The sequence below is a fragment of the Crinia signifera genome, chromosome 12, assembly GCF_055691185.1.
Source record: "Crinia signifera chromosome 12, ASM5569118v1, whole genome shotgun sequence".
NCBI classification, from domain to species: Eukaryota; Metazoa; Chordata; class Amphibia; order Anura; family Myobatrachidae; genus Crinia; species Crinia signifera.
The window spans coordinates 84,502,271-84,522,509 of NC_139228.1; the positions used below are offsets into that span (position 1 = coordinate 84,502,271).

General features: G+C 46.7%; 1 protein-coding gene across 2 annotated transcripts in view; it reads left to right on the forward strand.

The window, feature by feature from the left end:
- EXD1 (exonuclease 3'-5' domain containing 1) overlaps window positions 1-19,929 on the forward strand; it is a 39,850-nt gene extending 19,921 nt beyond the window's left edge. The window contains exons 4-12 of one of the 2 annotated variants that reach the window (XM_083166366.1): window positions 894-957; window positions 2,484-2,608; window positions 3,879-3,940; window positions 5,126-5,212; window positions 13,406-13,510; window positions 13,657-13,737; window positions 15,323-15,466; window positions 16,355-16,546; window positions 18,723-19,929. In XM_083166366.1, the coding sequence (XP_083022492.1) occupies window positions 894-957; window positions 2,484-2,608; window positions 3,879-3,940; window positions 5,126-5,212; window positions 13,406-13,510; window positions 13,657-13,737; window positions 15,323-15,466; window positions 16,355-16,546; window positions 18,723-18,830 (968 nt within the window). In that variant the 3' untranslated portion in view covers window positions 18,831-19,929. The remainder of the gene's footprint in view (window positions 1-893; window positions 958-2,483; window positions 2,609-3,878; window positions 3,941-5,125; window positions 5,213-13,405; window positions 13,511-13,656; window positions 13,738-15,322; window positions 15,467-16,354; window positions 16,547-18,722) is intronic. The other variant, XM_083166365.1, reaches the window with a different exon arrangement.
- Window positions 19,930-20,239: the final 310 nt, after the last annotated feature.

Genomic DNA, 20,239 nt, shown 5'->3' on the forward strand with positions numbered 1-20,239 from the left:
AGCGCCACCTGCAGGGCACCATGGGTTTACTTACAAACATAAACTAGGCCCTGTGTTTAATAAATAACATCAGGAGGAGCTGGTAGGAGTCTTGTGTCGACATGCATTGGGTCGACCACTGAATGTTGACATGGCTTAGGCCGGCACATGAAATAGGTCGACATGCCTAAGGTTGACATGGTTGGAAGGTCGACAATGGCTAGGTTGACAGTCAAAAGGTCGACATGGGGTTTTCAGGGGGTTTTCAGGGTTTTTTTTTTCTCTCCCCTGAATGTTGACATGTCACCATAAAAGTGTGTAGCGTCCCCTCACATGACTCGCTGCGATCACAATGCTTCGGGCGCACTTTTCTATTCTCCCTCCACGTCCTAGTGGATGGTAGGGCATGAAATACCGCCTGTCAGCACACGCCCGCTCAAAAAAAGGTTTAAAACCCCATGTCGACCTAATGTTTGTGTCAACCTTCCAACCATGTCGTCCTTAGGCATGTTGATCTTTTCTACATGTTGACCCAATGCATGTTGACAATGTGTCGACCAAAGTCCGTATACCGGAGGAGCACCCCCAGAGGTTAAGATGTAACATATCATTTCAACCAAATCACGATGACATATTGTCAAAACATCCATTGTGCAGTGCAGGGATGATGGAGAACCTTTGACCCTCCAGCTGTTGAACTACACGTCCCAGCATGCCCTGCTACAGTTTTGATATTTGGCCATGCTAAAACTGTTGCAGGGCATGCTGGGATGCATAGTTCACCAACAGCTGGAAGGCCTGAAGTTCCCCAGCCGTGGTGTAATATATTGGTATTTGCTGTAGTTTAATTCCAGTGAAGAATAAGAAGTAGATGAGGCTCCCGCTGACCTGTTCTCTATGTGTTTTCTCTGTAGTGGAACCACAAGAGGAATCATCCGGTCCTACAAGTCAGGAGCCAGAAAATACAGCTGACGACAGGTAGTGCACTAACATCTGTGTGTTTAATCTCTTCGGTGGTATGGCCGGAAATTTTCCATCCTCAGCTGCGCTGCCGCCGCGGGCTGTCTCGGCGCATCACCTCTCGTGGCACCCCGTCCCCGAGCCTGCCGCCTGGTCATTGCTGTGAATGGCGAAGCTGGGGGGTGGAGGAGAAGGAGTGGTGCCCAGTCTGTGGTGGGTATTTCTGCCCTGGTAGGTATGTCCCGCCCCAGAAAAACCCACCACTCAAGGGGTTAAAGTGTAAATCGATTTTTAGAGCATAATTTGGATTTAATGCCGGATTGAGACGCTGGGCTGCGTCCAATCCCAGCCTAGCACACAGGTAAAGGATTTTTATAGCCTTCGGTCTGAAAAGTAAGTCTATACTGTCAGATGGCCTCTGTACTCCGAATTTGAGGCGGGTGCTGGCGTCATGTGATGTCAGCCGCGAGCCCCACACAGGCATCAACACACCTGCGTTCTCAGGGGAAACTCCCAGCGCTCCCCGGTGCCGCCCCCTTCACTCCCCTTACTAAGCAAACACTTCTGTGAGTGTGGCGCTTGTCTAAGGTGTTTGCGCAACTGCAGACCCCCACCATCGAAAACGAGGCAGAATTGGAACCTGAACAAACGGGTCTGAATTGTTCTAAACATCTTTGTAATAAGGGGGCGATTCAGACATGATCGCTGAGGTGCGAACGTTATTGCGCCATTGTAGGTGTTGTGACATTGTAACTGCGCTGTGTCTTTATCATATGGGGCCCGATTCAGACCTGATCGGTTAGCTGCGAATCCGGACACTGGCCGATCTCTGGGACACTGTGCGGCTGCCGCAGATATTTCTATTTGTAAGCCGATCGCAGGGTGAGTGTTGGGGTGGACGTGTGGATTCCGCCATTTAATGGGCGTGCCCGCAAAAAAACGTGGGCGTGTCCAATGGAACTTTGGGAGTGTCCGGGAGCTACACGGCGGCAGCAAAACAGCAAGGACCAGAGGAAAAGTCATTCGATGATGAGTTCAGATCGAATGGATTTTCCTGTAGGCGGCCGGATACGGATGGTGCACATCCATTCGCAGCCCCTGCAAACCAATTTGCAAGGTGGGATTTTGTGGGGTAGGGGGCGTGTACTGACCTGTTCGCACGGTGGTGGAATACGGCTCTCTGGGAACATGGCTGAATCAGGCCCATTGTCTCTATAATTATTTCAACCTTATCCCCCGTTTTTTTTGCCACATGTGCACCATCACTCCTTCTCAATTCTCACACCCACTCAGTGGTGTCGCCCCCTGGAAAAGTGACACCCGAGTTTCGGCCCGCACCCCCCCCCCCCCCCCCCCATCCCTTGTGCCGCTCCTGGTTCAATATAACTGTCGGCATCCTGCTGCCTTATAACTTTGCCCGCTCACATTACCGTTTGTACCCTCAGTGGATCTCCTTGCCCCCCAGTGTGAGTGAGCACTCCTGTGATCTAGTCCATGAAGTATCAGCAGTGCGGGTCAGTGGTTCTTTATCCTATTTCTTGCAGAGCTAAAACCTTATTACAAGAGAGCGTTGATGATGCTGGGACCCCGGCCCGGGAGATGAGAGAGCCTGATATACCTGCTCCGCACGGGATTTATGACGGTGTCCTACAGGCCATTAAACGGGCAGGTACGTGATTGTAGAATCGTGTATCATTAAGTCATACCCCAAGTACTTTGCCAGTAAGTTGTACAATTGGAGCCCGATATTTGCTTCGGCCCCATTTCTGATGTTGAAGGTTGTTGCGCGCTCGATTCTGCGCATGTGCCTTTGACGAGTATCGCACTTGCCGAGGCGTTTATATTGTTGGGGGGCGGGCAAGGGCTGGTCCCCCGGGAACACTGGCAGGACGAGGCCTGCATGGCGTCAGCACCACCCCCTTTACGGTGATCTACGGCGGTAATAAAAGTCAGTTCTAGCTAACTTTTATTACCGAAGGGGAGAGGAATCATTCGATGGTCAGCAACCATCGGGTGATTTGTCTCCCCTTCGGCCGCATGTGTTCTCGTACACATCCCCTCGCATTCCAGCGAGGGGATGCGGGCAGCTCCGTTCACCTGTTTGAATCATGCCCAATATTCTGAAGCAGTCATTTAAACAAATATTACACCAGAGTATTGCAGCCGTGTGCCAACCCCCACCACAGGTCATCTGCAGCGCTTCTGGTCTTCCAAAGACCGTGTCCTGTACCGAAATTCTACAAACCCCTCATACACAGTGGTTCAGGACACTGCTTCATCCGGAAAAGCAGCTCCAGGGGGAGATTTAGGGGCCAGGCCGCCCCCAGGCACAACTTTTTTCTCTGGGATGGCAGGCCTGGCACTGTACAGGCTCCGCACAGTTGCTTGGTTATCTTGCGGATGTGGAGTCCGGTAAAGGGAGCCGCGAGTAAAGGTGAAAGCCGTCACTCACGCTCCGCAAAGGACCATGGGAGGAGCAGCAGCCCTCCCGTGGCCATTTTAGCTTGGGGCAAAACGCTGCCAACTGTGTCGAATGTCAGGTGGCAGCGATGTGTGGGGTGAGCCGCTGGAACCAGCAGCTGCCACCCGTAGCAGGTGGCGCCCCTAGGGCCGTGCCTCACAGGCCTAGTAGGATATCCAGCCCTGAGCAGACCGCTCTCGTAGTCGTAGGTGGTCATGGTCACTATTGAGCTTCATAAAGAGTGCGTAAAGGAAGTCAATATGCGGACTTCCTCTGTGCACAGTGCTGCTTTATATACGGCTCTGTGTCTGGATATTGCACAAGAACTTTGGTCAGAGATTACCGTTCACAACCAGACCGTCAGGTATGATTTATTAATTGGCCAGCCAAAGTGCTTCTGCTGATAAAGTTCCAGTGCTGCGTATGTGGCGCCATGTTTGGGCTTCTCATGTAAAGTATGTGTATTTTATTGTTTCAGTTGAGGACGAAGAGATAAACTACGTTGTGATAGACCAGTTTCAGCCCATGCTCGGCCCTGCAGTAAGTTCTGATCCTAATTTATTACAGTTCATACGCATTACATGGTATCTGCAAAGTATATAATAACATTGAGATCACAAAATCCCGCTCCATCCGGTAAGGTCTCGCTGTGAAACCGTATTGCCCCCACCAGTGGCAAGCACAGGATTTCTAGAGGGGGGGTCCAAATGCAATCCACAATCACCAACTCTGTGAAACATTGGCGGAGTTGGTAAAGCCCCGCTGCGCACGGTCATTCAGCACAAAGCATTGTGGGACACTGAGCGATCGTACTTGAGCAGGTTGCCCCATGTGTACGGGGCTTGGCTGTGGGCAGGGAGGGTAAGGGTTGGGAGGGGCGAGAGCAGGGATGGTAGCGTCGGTATTCTGAATGCCGGTATCCCCACTGCTGGTCATCCGTATGTATCCCCTCAACTGTAGTCAACTTAAATTGAGGTTTCTGAGAATATGAATAATCCATATGAAGAAATGGCTATGTATAATGTAGTGTTCCTTCTTGGAACTAGGCAGGGTGGTGCTGCACGGGGACAGCATAAAGGTAGCAGACCGGGCCCGGCCTGGCTGCCGACATCACAAAAGGGGGTGGGTTGCGGCCGCCGACATCACAAAAGGGGACGGGTCCGGCCGCTGACATCACAAAAGGGGGCGTGTATGGCCGGCAACATCACAAAAAGGGGCGGGTCCGGCTGCCGCAGCTGCGAAAGGTGGCTGGCCGGACCCACCAACATTTGCCGCCGACATCACAAAAGGGGGCCAGTCCGGCCGCCGCAGCTGCGGAAGGTGGCGGGCTGGGCATCTACAGCGGCGCTGGGCTTCCGGTGTGGACAGGCAGCAGGATGTTTTAGGGGGGGCGCTGCTAGAAGGGCAGGGCACATTTTTTTCTTCAAAAATCGGCCAGGGCGCAGCGCCCCGCTAAAACAGCCTAGCGTGAACGCTATAATGGCATATGACTTTCTGAGGGTAATATCTTCTCTCCCCTGTGATTTTATATAGAAACAGGATGGCATTTATAAACCTATAATACTGTCATCTTAATGGAGTGCCTGATTCGGCAAATTCCTTATTTATCTTACATTTGTAATGTTTTATTGGTATATTTGTATATTCCGGCGTTACATAAATGTAAGGATGTTAATAACAAAACATACTGTAATGGTTAGCTCTGTTTTATTATTAATTTATTAGATTCGACATCTACAGAGCCAGAAAGTCCTGAGCCTAGGCGCAGTGGGGATGAACTTGTGTCGCCATGGAAAGCTGTGCTGGCTGCAGGTCAGACATTCAGGGGCTGATTTCATTTTGCTGATTGATAGACTGTTTACTGAAGCCCATAAACGGTGATTCTCCCCCCTCAAACCCCAAGTCTTCCCAATGGGTCTCTTTTTTTTTTTTATGTTTATTCAGACTCAACGTGAAATCAAGAACATTGTCACAACGGTTGTTATTCTGATTCACTCGCAAAGGCACAATCACTCTAATGGACAAAACCATGGGCACTGCAGGTGGGGTAGATGTAACCTATGCAGAGAGAGTTAGATTTGGGTGTGGGGTGTACTTTAAACTGATATCTATATTGCAGTGTAAAAATAAATCAGCCAGTATTTACCCTGCACAAAAATATTAAAACGCCCAAATGTAACTCTCTCTGCACATGTTACATCAACCCCACCTGCAGTGCACATGGTTTTGTCCATTAGAGTGATTGTGCCTTTGCGAGTGAATCAGAATAACCCCCAACATGTATTGTTACAACAGAGCAAGTACAGATACCACGATAGAGTGGAGAGAATGCACTAAATCAATACACAAAGTCTGGTAATAACTATCCGCTTGGCAAATAATGACAGTAATAAACTTCGCTGCACCAGAAATATAACCAGTGTACGCGTTGAATCTTCATTTTTATTATTCATTTTCAAACGAGAGGGAGGGGGGGGGGGGGATGGGAAGAAGAAGGGGGGAAGGGGTTTCCAATAGCTTTCCAGTGTGGTGTAAGGTGGCACTGATAATAATTGAATTCACATTCATCGATGTTTGTCTCAAATAGCTTACAAATATAATCTCTTAGGGTAGGATCACGGCTTTTGATGAATGGTCCCCAAACCGAGTAGAATCGTGAAGAGGGTATATTGGAATAGAATAGAATCAACTTTATTGGCCATGTATGCTTGCGCACACTAGGATTTTTTTGCGGATTATAGTGCAGCATCAAGCGGGGAGGGGGGCATTACATACATTACATGTGGGGAACACATACCCACCGAGCTGCACAGCGCCTAGGCAGCCATCAGCGGCGCCACTGGTCGGTAACAGTTATAGCAGAGACAGTACAGTTATCACACGGGAGACACGGGGTTACATATGGCTGAGTGCACAGTTCCTAGGCAGCCATCAGCGGCGCCATCTTCCTGTACGGACGGCAAGCGTGGGGGTCAGGGCGGTTGGGGAGGGGGGTCGGGGAGTCCATGAGGCTGAAGGAGAGTGTCTGGGGTATCCTATCTGTCGTAATACATATATTTTAGGAGTACGGATTCCACCTCTGTTACGGTTGGTACATGAGTTTTTATCCCAAGCATTTAAAATGGTTTTCTTGGCCACTGTGACAGTGAGCTTTAAAATAGGAATCAGATGGACCTGTGACGGTGTGAGGGACCATGCATCAAAGTTTCCGAAAAGAAGTGGTATAGGGTTAAAGCAAATATTAATAGGAAAGTTAAGGTTTATGAAGTATACAAGTTTGTACCAAAACCTCTTAACAAATCTGCAATTCCAGAAGTTATGAGAGAAATTTCCGGTATGATGTTGACATTTGGGACATAAAAGTGCTGGAAATGTAATCCTTTTTACTGGGAGCCAAATGGCCTAGAAATGGCCCCTGATCTTTGCACAACTCTTGGTGGTGATTTCTGTGTTATTTAATATGGAATAAGAGATGTTTTACAAATGAAGTTGAAAGTTGTCCGTAACATCGCACAGCGAGTCTGACAGCATATTTATGCCTGGTACACACCAGGACGACTAGGGCCCGATCCCCTCAATCTATATCCAATTCCGACCAATTGGATGTAGATTGTGTGGTGATTGGGCCCTTTTCTGTCTTGGTGTGGACCGATACCGATCCGATGCGCGGTCCCGCGGGTGGGTCGGTCATTATTCAGATCCTACCTGCTGCAGGTAGGATCTGAATAACGACCATACTGCCGGGTGCGGGTCGCCATCAGATCGGACCCGCTCACGGTGCCCCCCCGCATCATCGTGAGCGGGTCTGAAGAAACACTGACGACCCGCTCACAATGTGCATTGTGAGCGGGTCGTCGTGGTGTGTACCCCACATTACACTGTTGTAACGTAACACTAACAATGAATATTGCGTTGGTCCATGGTGGCTCTGCCACTACCAATTCTTAAAGAACTGATAACCCCATCGCCAAGGGGCCACGCCCGATAGCCATGCAATAACAGCCACGGGTGGGGGGGGGGGGGGGAGGGGAGGGGAAGTGGGATGGGATGGGATGGGTCTCTTTGTCTCAGGTTCCCAAGCCTGTATGTGGGTCTCTTTGTCTCAGGTTCCCAAGCCTGTATGTGGGTCTCTTTGTCTTCGGTTCCCAAGCCTGTATGTGGGTCTCTTTTTGGTTCCCAAGCCTGTGTGTGGGTCTCTTTGTCTTTGGTTCCCAAGCCTGCGTGTGGGTCTCTTTGTCTTAGGTTCCCAAGCCTGCGTGTGGGTCTCTTTGTCTTCGGTTCCCAAGCCTGCGTGTGGGTCTCTTTGTCTTTGGTTCCCAAGCCTGTATGTGGGTCTCTTTGTCTTTGGTTCCCAAGCCTGCGTGTGGGTCTCTTTGTCTTTGGTTCCCAAGCCTGTGTGTGGGTCTCTTTGTCTTTGGTTCCCAAGCCTGTGTGTGGGTCTCTTTGTCTTCGGTTCCCAAGCCTGCGTTTGGGTCTCTTTGTCTTCGGTTCCCAAGCCTGTATGTGGGTCTCTTTGTCTTCGGTTCCCAAGCCTGTATGTGGGTCTCTTTGTCTTCGGTTCCCAAGCCTGTGTGTGGGTCTCTTTTTGGTTCCCAAGCCAGAGCTGTTGCTTTAAATCATTGCAACAGAAATGTCCTGCTGTCCACCTTCAGCTATAAGATCCTCAAAGAGCTGGAGGAAATATTTGGGATCAGGATGGAAGTGGAGCATCTTTGCACTCATTTGCATGGTAATAGACCAGGCACGGCTCCAAAAGTCTTCACTGGAGCTGTAGACTAGGAAATACCTTATTGGGTAGGCGAGCTCACTACCCATGTAGGAATAGGCTATATAGAGGCATGTTGACAGCCATACCAGTAGTTCCTTCTGAGTGTCTAGCTCGGATGTCATCACTTCACGGCAGAGCATGTACAGAAACATTACACTGGCCGGATTGAGGAAGCCCATGGTCTGATCGAGTTTATTGATGGAAATGTCTATATCGATCAGCCAATCAACAAGAAGTTTTGGTGTTATCTTCTCCTTACACCTGCGACAGAGGTACTCTGCAAGACAGGCCAGCAGCTCGCTGGTGGATGCCTGCACCGTCCTGGATTCAGGTGGTGAGAGGTCTTGCTCTTCTTCAGCAGGCTCAATGTCAGGCTCCTTGGCCAAGGTATCCTGTGAGACCTGTGTGTGGGCTGTTAAATCAACACATGACAGTGAAGTCTTCAGGCTCTCATGCACGAGATGGCTAATATCGACCTGGCCATTTATGCGCTGTCTTCTTCTTTTAGTGATGAAATTTCTGAAGCGCCCAATCAGTGAGCGTCTCTCAGTAGATTCTCCAGTGGTTGTGTTCTGGGTAGCCGTGCGCTGGGCGCCACTTGATGATTCTTCATCTGGACGGTTCACCTTCCGGCAGCACGGGAATGACAGGCAATTCCACATTGTTATTCCGTGTCCTGTTCTTTATGACACTGGTTGTGGTCTGTGGTGGTTCTGATTGCCAATAATAATCCAATAATAACGGTCTGTTTCCAGCACGTTGGGAATGATGCTTCCTGGGTCAGTCCAAGGCAGCAAATGATTCCAAATGGTTGGTCAGAGGTGTTCTCTGCTTACACTGGGCATTGTGACATCACATGCTGATTGTGACGCGTTATTTATGCTAAGGAGCTGATGATGACATCTAGGCAATTCAAACTGTGATAAAATTTGTTGAAATATAAAATGTATTATCACCTTATCTCTTATGGATGGAAATGTGTTTTAAAACAACTGATCGAAAAGTTGATGGGATGTGTTGATTTAATTAGTTGAAAATGAAACATGCAAAAAAGTATATAATTGACTTCCGCAGCGGACCCATCCTGCTCCTCGGTCTTTCTGTGATTTAAGGAAATAATGCTGAGATAATAGAGACGGGCTATTTCCACTGGCAATAATGTAATAGGAACTGAAGGTGCACTGACTGAGTATTGGGCATTTGGGGGATACATCTGAGGTGTGCTTAGTGACAATCCTGGCTTATTATCTTAATACATTTTGTGCCTATCCTTTTTATGTTTTTAGTTTCTCATATCTGTTAGTAATAACTGACCTGTAGGTAATTGTACAGTGGGTCACATGCCAAACACAGCAATTCCGTTACAATACGGCAGTTTGCTGTTTCCTAAGGAGTGGAACATCACACACACTGAAGCTGTGGACATACAGTGCGATCTGCGCGGCATCGGAATTGAATGGAGGTATAGACTGTTAAGCACAGACTATTTCTACTTGGAATGAGGGCCATGCTGCTCCCTCACCGCGCCGCCCCTCCCTCCCTCCCTCCCTGTATGTCCACAGCATTAGGGTCCAATTCAGACCTGATTGGGGGGTGATTCTGGTTCTTTGCAAAAGCAAACTCCTTAATTGGACAAAACCATATGCACTGCAGGTGGGGCAGATGTAACATGTGCAGAGAGAATTACATTTTGGGTGGGGTGTGTTCAAACTGAAATCTAAATTGCGCTGTAAGAATAACGCAGCCAGTATTTACCCTGCACAGAAACAAAATAACCCACCCAAATCTACATCGGTCCCACCTGCAGTTCAGCATGGTTTTGTCCATTAAAGAAGGCGTTTTCTATTGCAAACCAACCAGAATGTGCCCCTTGTTCTCAAAATGGGCAAAACCGTTTATCTCTCTTTATCACCCTGGCATTTATCTCTTGTTCAGGCTTAATACATCTGCCCCAGTGATTCCGATGGTTTCATGCTTTTTAAATAAGGTTTTTAATGGCCACTTAAATGTAAAACACAATACAAGCCCTGACACGTGTCAGTGACTTCTGTAATAAGTACAGTGGATCTTACTGACTGCTTTGGGGCTCATGTACATTTAGAGGCAAGTCCATTATATGACTTGCATGTCGCAGTACATGTCCGCGCCTCTAGGTGTCTCCTTCACAATCTCCCTGAGATGCTCTCTCACATGTAGACAAGTATGGGTCATGTCTATCTGTGGTAGCAGGTGGGATAATTATCGACCGAACAAATCCCAGCATCGGTGGGAGCCCGGGGTTTGGCCCTAAAATGTGTGGGATTCCAATCCTGGGATTTCGTGACTAGACTGCGCATGTGCAATCTAATGCCTGGCAGCATGTGAGCCCCTTCAGACGCTGCCCAGCTGTTCCCGACCCAGCGTAACTTGGTCATAGGTCATGCTGCGCAGGCCGCACCGCTGTGCCTCCACTGCCGGAACCCTCCTCCATCTGACCTCTCCCAGCCTCCCACAGGCATTTCCAGCATCACACCCACCTCCATCTCCTCCACTCTGCTGCTGCCTGCCCTTCTTCACTGCTCCCCCAAGTAAGTCAATGTGGTGGACAGGGGGCGGTTGTTTAGGGATGTCAATCCTGGGAATCTTGGGATCGAGCATTTTTTAATCCCAATTCCTGGGTTTGAAAAAATGCCCCGTTTATAGTAATCCCCAGTCTGGTTCCACTGCTTTAGAGATTTGTGTTTTGTCATTAATAAATAAGATTTACCTCTTTGATCTAAAGTTGGGCAGACACTGTGACATAAAATGTCTGTCGGACGATCAGCCATTTTGTTTTTACACACGGAGACGCATCAGAAAACGTAGCTATATACTGAGATATCTGCATTAATGATAGGACGTTACTGTGTTTTTATCCTGTGAAGGAAGAGCGGGAATGTTGAGCAGGCCGCCACAGTGCTTCATATGCTGCCACATGTGGCTGATCTGGAGGATTTGTCAGACACGCTGCATGTACAAAATACCAACAATTACTGATTGGTCAGAGCAATACTGTTTGTGCTTTTTATGGCCTAGGTTTAGTTTCATGTGATTACATCATTGATTTGTATAATAGTCCCCTCAGTGTGCAGCATAGTGTAATACGTCAGAGCTTTAGAAACAAGAGGACCGTAATATTCCTTACAAGAATAGACATTTCCCTTGCCCAGATTTCATCAGCCGTACTAGTTCTTAATGTGGTTTCTCCAGGAATGCATTGTGGTACGTGGCAGCGATGGATACTGGGAAATACCACAGCGGGAATGGACATGAGCCGTCTCTGCGTAATGCAACCAAACTCCGCTTTAGCTTCAAGAGCAGGGGTGGGCAATAAGCAGCACTCCAGATATTATAGAACTACACATCTCATCATGCCCTGCAACTGTTTTATCATGGCCAAATAGCAGAACTATGGCAGGGCATGCTGGGATATGTAGTTCTACAACAGTTGGAGGGCCGCCTATTGCCTACCCCTGTTCTAGAGACTGGGAGGTATGACAAACGCCCCATAGGGATTCATTACAGTGTTATTATCCGTCTGTCTCATAGCAGGTGATAAAGGGCCTGATTCAGACCTACTCCCACAGGTCTGAATTCGGACTATGGCTGATGTCTGCTGTACACCCCCAGCACCAGGGGGTTTGGGGGTGGATCTGCCTAAATGCAGGCGTGTTTATTCCTGCCAGGGGCCTACGCATGAGGGGCTAAATGCACTAAGGGGGTTATTCTAGTTCACTCTTTCTGACAAATTCCTTCTTAGATGGACAAAACCATGTGCACTGCAGGTGGGGCAGATGTAACCTGTGCAGAGAGAATTAGATTTGGGTGGGGTTTTACTTCAAAGTGAGATCTATATTGCAGTGTAAAAATAAAGCAGCCAGTATTTACCCTGCACAGAAACAAAATGACTCACCCAAATCTAATTCTCTCTGCACATTTTACATCTGCCCCCCTGCAGTGCACATGGTTTTGTCCATCTAAGAAGGATTTTGTCAGAAAGAGTGAACTAGAATAAAGCCCTAAGCTTCAAAAGTGATAAAATGGAGAGTGATAAACAACCAGCCAATCAGCTCCTACCTGTCATTTTTCAAACTCAGACTGTGACATGGCAAGTAGGAGCTGATTGGCTGGCTGTTTATCACTCTCCATTTTATCACTTTTTGATGCTTAGTGCATTTGTCCCGAAGTGAGGGTCAGGGTAGAACACACACAAGAAATATGATATGGGAACTTTATGGGTCCGAAGCCATATATCGCACTACACAACAGTAGTGCAGCATGACCCCTCATGAGCCAGGTCAGTTCCATGTACAATGCGAAGGCCAATGGCTGTTATTATAGATTATTATATTTCGTTATTTTGGACAACTTCATATAAGAGGATGAGGCACAGGTAGAATGTTTGCCATCAGCCATCTCAAAACGCCAGTGTCTTTTTGTACCGCATTTTCTATAGCTAAATAATTGGGCCCAGAACCGGACCTCCGATAGTGGAATATGGCCCAGAAGATCTCCATTTCCCAGGAGAAACTACAAGTCCCATCATGCCTTGCCACAATTTTGCTATTAGGGAATGCTAAAACTATGGCAAGGCATGCTGGGATGTGTAGTTTCACAACAGCTGGAGGGCCGCAGTTTGGACATGCCTGCTGTAAGCGCAAGACCACACACTCCAACACCACCTCATCCAATCTGGCCTGACTCCTACAAATGGAAATGCTACACCGCCAAAGGTTTGCAATGGGAGATGATCTCTCACTAGATTTGGTTATTTCCTTTCCGCTATCACTTGGTAGAACTTTTTGCGTAGACATTTTGGGAGTGATCTAGGTAAAGCACAAACAAATGGATAAAGGCTTCTGGCGTAAAAACCATTTTCACCACTGGGACCCTGTTCGGCCATGAACGTACATCACTCTTGATCATGGGTCCTCAAACTGCGGCCCTCCAGATGTTGTGAAACTACAAATCCCAGCATGCCTTGCCACAGTTTTAACACTCCCTTATAGCAAAACTGTGGCAAGGCATGCTGGGATTTGTAGTTTCACAACATCTGGAGGGCCGCAGTTTGAGGACCCATGCTCTTGATGTTCTTGAAATGTGGCCAGTTGTCCTTCACCTTCCAATAACCGGACATGAGAAGATTTTTTTCGTACTGTAAAGTGTCAAATTGACATTCTATTTGCCTGCTGATTGTTTTGAATTTGCATCTTTGACAGGTGGCAACGAAAAGATGCGTTTACCTTTTTGACATCCTTCTCTTGGGGCCAGGGGTTTTCAGGAACGGGCTACAAATGGTGCTTGAAGACAAAAGCATCCTAAAGGTAATAAGACAACTGTTATGTAGCTGGAATATGTAGCTCATGAAGGCTGCCATGCGCTGGCTTGGTGGGTATATAAGGTGTGCGATAGGCCATCTGCACACCTACCCCTCGTTGTGGTCAAATATCATTGTGGTTTTTCATCTTAGGTTGTCCATGACTGTCGCTGGCTGGGGGATGTCCTGTCCCACCAATATGGGGTGGTTCTGAGCAATGTCTTCGATACACAGGTTTGTCTACCGTTGTGGAGTAATACAAATCAATAGCTAGAATAAATAAATAGGGGGTTGGGGAGAATTTAAGTGGGAACGAGGTAAACCAAAACTAAAACTTTCGTCCGTTGGTTATTTACGCTCACAATAACTGGGGTATTCAATTACAAAAATAAGGTCCTCGGAGGGGAAGGGGTGCTGGCGTTTTCCAGCCATTTATGGTGGCCATTACTTGTGGCTGGAATCAAATTTTTGGCAGCGACCGCTTTTATGGATGGCGAAATTTTTTTAATAACAAAAATCAGGAAATTCTACTAGTTTTTCACTTTGAATTCCAAATTGTAGGTGCTCATATTATAATCAATAAACGCTCTCAATTAGTCTGCTTTGTGGGGTTATTCTTATTCAATCGGTCCCCTGTGTGTTTGCGCATGCGCAAAAGTTTTTATGCGCTCGTGCAGCAGTTCCCACAGTGCTCGCACATAGAAGTCCGGTAGGAGGCGGAGTAGAGTGGCGGGCCGGGGAATTTGCCTATGGGAACGCCCACTGACCATCGAATGATTTCTGCAGCCTTCGCTCTGAAGTCAGTACTTACTTTTGAGATGGCCGCTACAGTCCGAATGTAGCGCGCGCTGACTTAATCTGACATTAACCGCCCACTCCATGCAGCCATCAAACTGCCTGTGTTCCCCGGGGAATGCCCAGTGGTTTCATGGGGCATTCCCCTGCAGTCGCCCCCGGCGACTGCAGGGCAATGCCAGTTTGAGCTCCTCGGCAAGTGTCATACTCTCCGAAGGTGTTGGCACAGGGGATTTGCACATGCACATTGCACAGACTCCCTCAACTTAAAAAACTGGGCCAAATTTGGACCCGTACGAATTGTCAAGGGTACAAACTGGCAGCCTTTGTACCTGCGCCGATACTGCGGATCATCTGTAATGCTTCAGTATCTGTTTTACCATATTGCAGCTGAAGTTATGATATACAGAGTACAGGGATATATATATGATATACAGCAGTGGTTCCCAACCTCGGTCCTCAAGTACCCCAACAGTGCACGTTTTACAGGTCTCCACACAGAATCACAGGTGAGATAATTAGCTCCACCTGTGGCTCTTTTAAAATGTGTGTGAATAATGAGGGCACCTGCTGGGTGACCTGGAAAACATGCACTGTTGGGGGTACTTGAGGACCAGGGTTGGAAACCACTGCATTACAGAATACAGGGATATATATGATATACAGAGTACAGGGATATATATAATATACAGAGTACAGGGATGAAATTTTGTTTATCATTCATTGATATCGCAGCTTCTCCGCTCGCATGGCCACTCTGCATGGCCATGGTGTCACTCTGGGAGTCGATGTTCCTCGCATCTCCGTTGCAGATGTGTTGGTTTACGCAGTTGCTAAGTCTGTTGCGATAGCGTCTTTGTTAATGTGTGGGCATCTGCTACACTTGCGTACTTGCAGTTCTATCACTGACCATCGTCACTGCTGCGTCAGCATTGCATCTGAATCAGGACCATTGTCATACGTTGTTGTAATATCAAAAGTAACAGAACAAAATCCTGTATTTGTGTCTGTACTTCTCCATCAGGTTGGGGATGTATACCTGTTTTTCATGGAAACCGGAGGCTTCCTGCCCAACCGCACATGTTCCGTTAAGGAATGTTTGACTCGACATCTCAACATGCCGTCATCACAAGTCTCATTCCTGACTGACAAGCAAACGTTAATAAAGGTGAGATGCAACCGTAGCATTGTGGTGTGCTGTAATAGCTGCCACAGTTCTGTACGTATCAGAATGATGCATATCCTCATAGTAGTGTGATGTGAAGAAAGGTATATAGCGGCGTATTCAATTGGGGGTGAAATATGGAGAAACCTAGAACCGCTGGATTTATCCTATTCAGGGAGGGAGAGCTGCGGCGAGTCTAATTTCCCTAAACTAAAATGATCCCTCCAACCCCAGCCAGGGACACATTAACCAATGGGAAGTTTCCAATTAACTTAGTCTAATAAACACATTCTGGGGGTGAATTCTCTGGTTGGTAAGCCGCCGATTTCCCTCAGTACCAGGGATGTGTAACACAAGCATGTCCCCTTGCACGTCTCCGCTGCAGGAGAAGTAATTAGTCGACCCGCACATGATTTCTCCTGGCTTTGCAAAGACGTCCATCTGAACTGACGTATGTGCGTGTGCCTGCCCGAAGACTGGGTGGGCGAATGACGTCCTGTGATGCCAGCCTTCGGCAGGCATTGGTGCATAGCGTACTTAGCGTTTTCATGGGGATTGATTGATAAATGTACTTTTATTTGCATTCCTTATAGCAGTGATTTTCAGCCTTCATACCTTGCGGCTCACTACATAGGACCATGAGATCCCCACAGGGCAAAACACATTGGTCCCCACAGGAAAAAATGTTGTTGCTGTTTTGGCTCACGCATGTGCAGTCATCCGATTAACTGTGAATCAGGCCCAAAATTCCAAAGATGCCTTTAGAAAATGTGTTTGCTTGTTATTCTTTAAGGATACCTTTTGGTTTTTATCTTGTCGCTGATGATCAATTTACACTCGTTATGTTCTGTTTTGTGATTGTAACGTCATGCCCCTTACTTTCCTATACAGGAGAACCCCAATATATGGCTTGATCGTCCAATGTCTACACACTTGCTTAAAGTGTTGGCTCTGGAAGTCTTGCACCTTTTGGCTCTGCGCCTAGCAATGCTGGATGGCATGTTGGCTGATTTCACATCGTTGGTTGATGGGTATTTAAATACTTTTAGCCAAGGAGCGGCGGATGATTTGGCCAGCGCTGAGGTAGGATGAATTGTAATGTCAAGTGGCCATACATCTACAGATCGATTGTCAGATTGGGCTGGTTGGAACAAAAACCTGGTAATATCGGAATGACCGTTTTTGGCAGTTTTCCTGCAATTCAAAGCAAATGGTCAACTGTCATTTGCTTTCATCCATTACCAGGATTTTGTTCCAACCAGCCGAATCTGACAATCGATCTGTAGATGTATGGCCAGCTTTAGGTTTGTTGTCTTGTGATACACACATTTGTTTTGCCATTTTATAGCTAGTTAATATTCAGTTCTGTGGATCTAAAGAAGTAATTAATATATCATTATAATATCCTTATTTGTTTGTAACATCGGCAGTGCTCAGAAATACCCCCTATTGTGCCTTATTTTACCCTCAGATGTGGACCCGTGACTCCATTTTACTAAATGAATGGGTCCCCAGTGACACGGTCTGCCTTTTAGCCGAGGAGCAGGAGAGCTGCGGTGACCGAGAACCAGACTGAATCTGCTGCAGCGGCGGCTCCTGATTGGCTGCCTGCAGATGCACTTGCTGGAATCTGCTAAAGGCTCAGATCCACCCCACTGCTGTTCTGGGCCTTCTCTGTAACACAACCACCGCTTGCCTGCAGCGGAGGAAAGTCCACTTTACCGTCTCAGCCCCCTGTTCTCTGGATTGGTCACTCAGCTACCGCTCCTCCGATCACCTGACATTCACTTCAGAGAAGCTCAAGTACTAATAGAACCTGGCTGGTAGCTTCCTCTCTGTGCTCTCACACACAACCGCGCTGCAGCACTCCAAGGAAGCTCTGCCTGAGCCACGCTTCCCAGCTGCCCCTGTTTTTTTTTTTGAGGGTGAAGAGGGGGTGTTACTTGTGTCCTGCTCTGTGTGAATAATTATTACTGATGCTCCTCCCTGCTGCTGTCTCATGGACACACAGTGGGTCTGACCATTGGTAATGCAGCCTCCATTCCCCAGACCGTTCGCTCAGCCTTGCACCAAAATTGGTCAGCATGTCATCTTCTTATAACTTCCCTATGGGGTCCCCCAAATGTCTCCCGCCTGTGGCATGGTTTTCAATCCTCACCCCCACGCAAAGTCTCCCAAAGTAAGTCCTTGTTCAGACTCTGACTGTCCAACGCAAACAAAGCCCTGAAAACCTGACAGTAGTTGCCCCAGTTTCTCTCCTTCCTATGTCTTCTGATGTGGTACCTGCTAGCCTTGGCACATTTATTATATTCCCGGCATTGCTACACATTGGTCAGGTCTCTTGTTTGTTCTGTACGTTCTGTTCCTATGGTCGTAAATTTCAAAACATGTACGTTTAAATTAACAATGATTGCCAACATTTTTAAAAGGTTGAATTTGTCAAAGTTGACATGTTTCAAGTCGACATTGTGCTTGTCAACATCATGAGCATGTCGACATGTACTACCTGTCAACATGGAATTTAGATCTTGAATGTTGACAACAAAACGGTTGTGGTATAGTCGACAGTGTCTAGGATGACCACTATTGGTCGGCAGTCATAGGTCGGCACTTGAAAATGGTCAACATCTGCAAAATGTTGACATAAGTTTGCTATGGTTTTTTTGTGAACTCGTCGCACGCTTGGATCGTGAAGTAAGAGTACGTCTATTTACAAAAAAAAAAGTGAAAACATGTCGACCAATGGTGATCGACCCTAGTTACTGTCGATCGGATACCAACAACACCTACTTCGCCCCTGGAATATGCACACAATTAAGGGGGTGATTCAGGTTGGTTTGCAAATCACATTTGGTTTGCTAATTGTCAAATCCATGCTGCCTGCAGGTGGGGCAGATGTAACATGTGCAGAGAGTTAGATTTGGGTGAGTTGTTTTGTTTCTGTGCAGGGTAAATACTGGCTGCGTTATTCTTACACTGCAATATAGATATCAGTTTGAAGTACAAACTCCACCCAAATCTAACTCTCTTCACATGTTACATCTGCCCCACCAGCAGTGCACATGGTTTTGACCAGTAGCAAACCAAATGTGCTTTGCAAACCAACCTGAATCACCCCATTAGTCTGGATATTTTTTTCCTGGATATTTATTACCTTGGCACAGAAGTTTCATCTCTAGTCTACGTTTTTTTAATGATTGAATTCATACTAGTTTAATTGGTGAAAATGTAATTGTATGATTCTTGTGTAATGTCAAAGGATCCGACGTTTGCTGATTCTCCATCTACAGATCTGCTCAGCGCTTCCCAAAGAATTGCAGCAACTTTCCATTCTGCAGCAAGTGAGACGAGAGAAAGCAATACATGATTACACTGTCAATGGCCAAGGGTTCCTTACCCGGGTGGATAAGAGAACGCAAGGAATGGAATAGCCGCAAAGGAGCGGAATCTTCAGGCCGTATATAAGACCCTCCACCCACCCCTTTAGTATATGCAGTGTGCCATTGAATCTGCATTTTGTGTACCCTTTGTCTGCAAGCTTCCTTCTGTCTGTTGTGTTTCTGCGTAGTCTGTATATTTAATTTGTCCTCTTTATAACACTGAATAATGTGCATCTTATTTCTCAAGTTTTTTTGTGTGAAGCGCTTACATGATTTCTGCTTAAATGTGATAAGTATAACCAGTATAAACGTCTAGGCGAATGTCATCGCCCTGTGTTCCTACTGACCGCTCAGGCGCACACTTCAGGCCTGATTCAGTCACAGCGCTGACGTTGAGGTAGTTGCGCTAAGACTGTATATAGAGCACAATGGAACTTGGTATGGCATAACCCTGTGTCTGAATATCCCCCTAGGTGTTGCAATCTTGGCCGCCGTTTCCAACAACATTAAAGGCGGATTCCGACAAACCAGATCCGACTTTAAGTCCAGTCAGATCTGTTTTGTCGGAAACGGCCACGGATTGTCGAGTTCACGCCCGTTCCTACAGACGAAATCCCGGATTGAATACAGCCCTTATTCTCACATATTCGTGTGAACAATGTTGCGGGCCAAGTATTAAATGTTGATTTTTTGAAATAGTTATAAGGGAAATCCCAAAATAAATGTTGGTAGGATTGCAGACCACCAATAGACACGCCTTATACTTTATATGTCAATATAAATCATACAACATTATATAGTCAGCTGTGTATTAGTTGCATTAATGATTCTGTCCTATACAGCTGTACAAAGACTCTTGGGTTTTGTGATCTGCAATAATCGGTGCCCGACAGCAGTTTAATTGTTCAGGGTGGCCATTAATTTATTGAGCTCTTCGATCACCTAAAAAACATTAGGTTTAAATGAGATTAGGTCACATCATTATCACAAAGGATGTCTCCGTACACATTTCCTGGTTATTGACATATTAATGTAAAAATAAACAAAAATCTCATTTCATTTTGTTAATAAACATCCTTTATTATACATTCTCAAACATGTTTTGTGTGTGTAAAAAAAAAAGAAAGAAAAATAAATAATAATAATGATAAAAAAATATATGTATGTATATAATGATTTATTTTTTTGGCATTGACTGTTGTCAGTACGCTTCCTTTTGTAGACTCTGCTATATTAAGGCAGCAGGAAATCTCCGTAGCTGGACTATGGATCATTTGCCGACGATCCTTCTAAAGCTCCCATAAATTGTTCTTAAATAATGATTTTTAAAAATAAGGAAGGGTTTAGTCATATGAGCACTATCAGACGGGATACGCTCACTAGGTTGACCCCATTT